Source organism: Diuraphis noxia, unplaced genomic scaffold (assembly GCF_037042655.1).
Source record: "Diuraphis noxia isolate RWA-SAM2 unplaced genomic scaffold, SU_Dnox_SAM2 contig0002, whole genome shotgun sequence".
Classification (NCBI taxonomy): Eukaryota; Metazoa; Arthropoda; class Insecta; order Hemiptera; family Aphididae; genus Diuraphis; species Diuraphis noxia.
In genome coordinates, this window is record NW_028301712.1 from 16686484 (window position 1) to 16693630 (window position 7147).

The following is a 7147-nucleotide window of genomic DNA, read 5'->3' on the forward strand; positions in this document are numbered from 1 at the left end:
CATTGATACTACATAACTTATGTATTATGTTTATGAAACGCTTAATAAAATATCTGAGTATAGAATGTACCCAATATTCAATATGCAGCCCTATATTTTTAGTTGAAATATATTTGTTTGTAAATTAATATTTTTTCATTAGATATGATATCTATTAACATACCTACAAAACTTAATAAAGATATAGTTTTATTTGCACCCATATTAAGTTGATTTACATTCAACTAAGATTTTAAATTATAATTGTCAGAAAATATATTTAGGTACATGTACAATTACTTGATGACATTTTTTAAGTATTGAATACATTTTTGTATATATAAAACATTATCATTTAAAAGTAACAGTATGATTCATTTTGTATTATTGATATCTGTTATTTCTTGTTTATAAAAATAATAATTGTGTTATATTTTGAAAATTATTTGTTACTTATTTTTATTTATACTAAGCAAGGTACTAACAATTTTCTCACTGGCAACTGCTTGTGCTTCTTGAAATAACTTAAGATCATAGGTTGGTATATTAGAGCAATTGAATATATCAGGCTCTAAATCTTTGCCAGCATATTGGTCACTTAGTGAAGTATCACTACTTGATTCATTTTTTTTTTTATCTTCAATATTACTTCTCATTTCTTTTACTTTATCTCGATACATCTTTTGTTCAGCTGAACTGGATTTTAATGCGCCCTTTAAACGCTCTTCATTTTTCTTAAGTCGTTCAGATAAATTTTCCTATAAAAAAATGTACTGTTTAATGTCTAAACAAAGATTTGAAGATTATATAGATAATCAATTATATTACTTGACATTGTTTAATAGTTAATCTGTGATACATAGGGCATGCTTCTGAAGTAAAATGACGCTCATATAAGCCATTCAGATGACCTAATGAATCACAACCATTAACTGGACAAAGTCTTTCTTCTAATTCAACAAGCCCTCCACTATTTAATCTCTTATCATTGCAATTTAGTGGCTTACGGGTTTTTTCACGTGCTTTTTTAGTAGGTGATTTGCAACTTGTACTTGTTGATTTACTTCCTAAATTAACAAATTATATTATTCTATTAATTAATCAATACAAATAAGAAATATATTATGTATCCATATACCTGTATCTGAATCAGAATCTGTTGCAGTCGTAGTTCTATGGCTAGCAGCTAATATACGACTAACTCTGGTAGATCCTCTGGTTGTAACAAGTTTTTGGTCTTGACCAGATTTAGAATTGGAATTATTATTTGAACCATTCTTAGTTGGTTCTGGAACTGGATATTTTCTAGGCCGCCCACGTCCTCTAGAAACCTTACCACTAGATGAAGACTCGTTAGCGCTAGTAACTTTTGTGGCAGGCTGTGGTGTTTTATTTAAAAGTTTCTTTTTGTGTTGTTCTTGTGTTGCTTTTTTAATCTTCTTTTCTAATGATGAATCTGTATCTGAAGATTCTAAATAAGTAAATAATAAATGTTAATGGTTTTCATAGCAAGTTATATTCATACTATTTAATGTTTATGTTGAATAAAATGAGAATGAAAATGTTGATATTAAAACAAATAGTAGTTAAATTACAAGATGAAATAAAAATTTAGTAAGGGGGTGAGAGAGGTTTGATTTAATACAACAATAATAATGAAAGATGGAAAGATAGAAAGAGTAGGTTTATGATGGTCCGGGACTGACAAAACCTTGATTAAGTCTATATATAGAAATTCAAAACAAAAACCATAGATTAAACTTTGAATTAAGAAGAACAACTCAATATCAAATATATAAATACCTTTCAGAAATACTTAAAAATAAAAAATAAAAATTAATAGGGATAAGGATAAATGTTTAAAAATAGACATAAGCCATGGTTCTAATTAGTGATTGGTAACTAAGTACATTTTAAAATATTACCTATTTTATTCAAACAATTTTTCTATATATTTTTACTTATAATATATTATACTAATATTATACTAACCAGAACTTGCTGATGTTAAGGTGGATGTTTTAGTTGTTGGTGAATGTTTTTTTAATTTTGCCATTGCTTTTGGTCTGGGTTTTACTAATGCTTTTTGTGTAGTAGCACTTTTCATTGGCGTAAGTTTTGGAGGTGGAGGATCACTGTCACTACTGTTTATCTTATCTGGACTGAAAATACTTTTTGACTTTGAGTCAGGTTTCTTAACTCCATCAGTGATAGCAGTGGCTTTAGACCTTGGTCCTTGACTACGTTTAACATCAGATTTTTTGTTTTTATCCTGTGATTTTAAAACTGCTGCAACTGTTGCAGTAGCTTTAGGTTTCACTGGTGGAAATTTTCTTTTGGTTTTTGTCTCTGCATCTGTATCTGAATCAGTATAGATAGCAGCTGTTAATTTAGGTGCAGTATTTGATTTATTTTTAAATTTTTCTGGTGAAGATTGTTTTTTAGAAAGTTCAGAAACTTTTGGTTCTGAAGAAGTGGATGCTTTTTTCTTTGGCGATTTCTTATGTTTTTCCGATTCAGAAGAATTATTTTCAGTGGTAGATGAATTTTCAGTATCAGATGAACTTGTGGAATCAGACCCTGATGTTGATGATGATGAACTACTAGAACTATTTGTACTGGAATCTGTACTGGAAGCTAAATCTTTACGTGCTGTAGATTTAGGTGGTGTTGATGACTTATTTACTGAAGTGCCAGACTCCTAAAATATGTATAACACAAAGAATGTTATTAAAATCTAAAATATTTAACAATACACAAAGCATAATTTTTTTTTAGATACAGATTAAAAATAAATGAATATTCATTATTCAATATTCTAAATTCTTATACCTATTCTGTATAACATAATATAATATACAAATATTTATTTATAAACTCGGAAAAATTTAAACATAAAACATGTAAAAATAAGATTTTTAGTCAACTCTTAAAATTTATTTAGTTAATAATAAAATGCACTTTAAATACCAACCTACTTGCATAATATTCTAAAGACAAAAATCACATACTTTAATCATAATTTGTTGTATATAGTTATATACCCTGTTATATATGAATAATGAATATTCAATATTTAATAAGTACTAGTGCTATCACTTTAGGACTAAATAATAACAAAATAAATATAGTTTAACCGTCAAAATATTTATAACAAGTATCTAAATGGAAAAAAAATTAAACGCCTATTAAAAATAATAAAATTGTAAGCTAAACTATATACAATGGAACCTCGATAACTTGAATTGGTTGGAGAAGGAAAAAAAATTAGAGTCATCGAAAATTCAACTTACGGAAAATCTCGATAACATATATTGTAAGACAGGGGCCAAGGCATTCCTTTGAGTTATCAAAAATACAACTTATAGTGGTTTAAGTCCAATGTACTTGTATTAATGAAAAGCCCAATAATTTTTATCTAGTAATATAAAATAAGAAGATAAAACTAATATTATTAGATTTAATTAATTATTTTTCTTTAGCTAAACAGTTATTTAAACATTTTAAACATAGAATCTAGTGTAGTAGATGAACACTGCTAAACCATATTATAATTATTATGTAAATATTGTTACTTATTATTGTAATCATCAATACTGTATCATTAACTTAAGTTAAATATTATCATATTATTATGTTAAAACTTTCTAACTTTTACATCTGTAGATGTAGATAGCCAACTTATTATCTAATAAGAAAAAAAAAGTGTAATCAATATTCGAATAAAATAAGATAAACTAAAATAAAGTAGTTTTCAAAAGTAATAGTTTATATATGATGTTGCATTTGTTTTTTTTGTTTTTTTTGTACTACTTTTAATTTTCCTGAACACATATAATTAAAATTGTAATAGGACTTACATCCGTATATTGAATAAATAAATAAATTAATTAAATAAGAGAATCAGCAAACAGAAAAACATTTTACAACAAATAATTTAATATTGAATTATCGAGATTTGTAGGTATGTAAATATGTATTTACTCTAAAAGATTAACTCTAATGTATTTACAATACATTGGATTTTTTCAACGTGTTGCAATTTCACATTCCAACTTTGAGTTGCAAACCCTACTTAATTGATTACATTAACTCAAGGACTACTGTACAAAACTTGAAATAACTTGTTATTCTCAATATATTTTATATTTACACAAATTGAAACTATTTTTGTGCCATCGCTAAAGCATTTTAAAACACATCAAACACTTTTAAAAATTAATAGATTAAATTTCTATTTAGATATCAGTATTGTATTACAGTCAAATAAAACATATACAATAAGAAGGGCTTGGAATAAAATATGTATAATTTCATTAATACTAAACATTCTGTATTGAGAAATCGATGTTTAGATTTAATAAATAAACCATTTTAGCAACATAAATTATAGTGAACAACAAACTATTTTGTCAATAAAACAATTGGTTATAATCAACTAGAATAAAGATATACTAACCTTTTTCTTTACAGTCATGTTGAAAGATTAATTATAATACTTATGCACCATAAACAATTAAATAGGTTTAAAAAGAAAATACGAAGACTCGACTTAGAATGTTGTCGAAAACAACAAAATTACAACCGAACTCAGTTCTTATCTGTTTGTAAACAGTTTAGGACCGGGAATCGCAATGTAAGAGGGGAGGCTAGATCAGATATCTCGAAACTTGATAACAGCAATTCGATTGTTGGGACATCAGTTGTGCCAACGTTGAAACCCGAAAATCTTAGTAATATCATAGAACAGTAATATTGTTCTGTGGTAATTATTACATTATAGTGTTTTATTAATTGTTTTAATGTTTTACAAATTATGCTCTTATTGAAAGACCGAAAGGAAAAGTCAGTGGCGTACTCAGAGTCGGGGGAAGGGGTTTTGGGGCTTCAACCCCTCACATTGGCAGTATTATGATATACATTTTATGTAATAAAATGCAAACTACAAACTACAAACCATGATATTTCTAAAAACAAATGAAATGAAACGATGAATGCATATTATTTTTAAAGCTTCTTTGATGCATCTAAATCAGGACTTTAATTTATTATAAATTATAATATATAACATTAGGTGCACTCAATTAATCAGTTTTAATTTTAATCGCAACAGTCCAAAAAAGTGAAAATATATATATATATAGTTTGGTTTTCAAAACCAACGTAATTCTAGGTATTTGGTGAATTAAAAAAGTGAATCCAAAAATAATATCACAGTTGAAAAATATTTAAAATGCATAGGTACTTTTTTATGACCGTTTATTAGTTAAAATGTTGACAAAATTTATTTAATTGAAAATTTACAAATTATTTAGTCGTTAAAAATTTATAAAACGCTTAATTTTAATAGAATCACTATTGAACTTTAGATGGTTTCTGATTCCGATAAATTATAACCATACCTATGTCCTATGCACAGTTCTGGCAAGTGCCAAAAGAAATAACGCAGATATTTAAAAATATCTATCGTTGGTACCTTTTTTTCAATATTTGTATATATCCGAATTCCGTCGGTAAAAATAAATAGGGCAATATTATTTATAGTGGATGGAAACTTTTTTGAATAAAAATGCTGATGTAAAATGGATTTTCAGAGACCGAAAAATGTATTTATAGTGTTTTATTTTATATTATTATTAAACTATAATAAATTGTGGATATCTATGAATGTTTAAATTATTTAGCCGTAAATAATAATTGCCGTGTTCAGGTGTCGTCATTTATACAAAATGTGGCCTTTATACCTACACAATTTTGGAGTTATCTGCAAACAGGAATTTTCCTGCAGAGTTTAGAGTGTTTATCAAAAAGTTTATGGATAGATAGCCAAACATAGTTAATAATCAGTGCTGCAATCCTAAAAAAATCAGAGGGTATACCATGAGTTATAATATTAAACATTTATACTATCAACTATCATTAGGTATCAATTTGGCAGAGGGTAAATAACACAACACACATACATTAATTAGTGTACAAATTAAAATTAAAACTAAATATTTTTTTTTCTAAATAAATTTATTGAAAAATATTCCTTAAATGTTGTTTGGATTCCGATTTTATTGAATTATTTCTTTTCAATCTTGATTGGTTGTCATCAGCTGAGCGATGGTCTTCTAGCCACAACCTCACGTACATTTCTGGGTTGAACACTTCCATAGGTGGTCCGTTACTTTTAATAAACATTAAACTTGATAGGTACGTTTAAAACTTTGAAATCAAAAATGATGCCCTCAAATTTATAATAGGTAATATTATTCAAATTATGTTTTATACAAATTGTCTATCTTAATGATTCTTAATATTCTTAGTTTTTCTATCAAAAATATTGATAATAATCTAATGACTTTATCTTTATATTATTTGGTAATTTCACTATAATATAGAGAGTATACGACCTTAATCAGAAGGTATACGGAGTATATTAGAAATAACCAGAAAATATACGGAGTATAGCGCCGTGTACCCTCCATCCACTACAGCATTGCCAATAATATTCATATAGGTATCTGGTATAGGCATGACAAATAATAATTAACGAATTCTTCACTTAAATAGTTAAATAACAATCATAGGCGTGTCCACGGGGGATGCAGGGTATGCACCTGCACCCTCTGCAATTTCAAGTGGCACCATGAATTATTAAGAAAAATTATTCAAAAAAGGGGGCTAGGGCCCATTAGCCTCTTGGGTACGCACCAGGATGCACCCTCTGCGTCAAAGGTCTAGACACGCCTATGATAACAATAATAGTATACTGTATACAGCGTGAAGCGTGATTACAATTTAAGGTAACATCATTGATTATAGAATGTCTAGAATTATCTCAGGTGAATGACCTTGTATTGAAATGGGGTTTTTGGGAGGGGATGGGGAGTACGAGTACCTATAATGTGCTCATTCGCAATACAGCTTGCATTTTTAAACTACGATTTTTTTCTACATATTCTGATATATGATATACATATAGATTACTTTTTTTAAAACCAGCTTTTGCCGTTTTATCTATAAACTAAAAAAAATTATTATAATAATCATGATGGGATTAATGAAAATAAAATGTTGAAAGGTAAACATTTTCAGTTAGGTGGTATCTTTATTTTTTTTTTAATTAACGTAGCCCTTTGCCCTTATCTATGTGATTCTAATAAAAAAACAGATTTACGAA

The 7147-nt window shown here is 27.4% G+C and overlaps 1 protein-coding gene across 1 annotated transcript in view; it reads right to left on the reverse strand.

The window, feature by feature from the left end:
* Window positions 1-4591, reverse strand: part of chm (lysine acetyltransferase chameau) — an 84174-nt gene extending 79583 nt beyond the window's left edge. Inside the window, exons 1-5 of the mRNA XM_015511612.2 lie at window positions 4439-4591; window positions 1972-2680; window positions 1118-1450; window positions 808-1046; window positions 465-737 (exon numbers count right to left, since the gene is read on the reverse strand). Coding sequence (XP_015367098.2) covers window positions 465-737; window positions 808-1046; window positions 1118-1450; window positions 1972-2680; window positions 4439-4456 — 1572 coding nt within the window. The 5' untranslated portion in view covers window positions 4457-4591. The remainder of the gene's footprint in view (window positions 1-464; window positions 738-807; window positions 1047-1117; window positions 1451-1971; window positions 2681-4438) is intronic.
* Between the last annotated feature and the right edge of the window lie 2556 nt (window positions 4592-7147).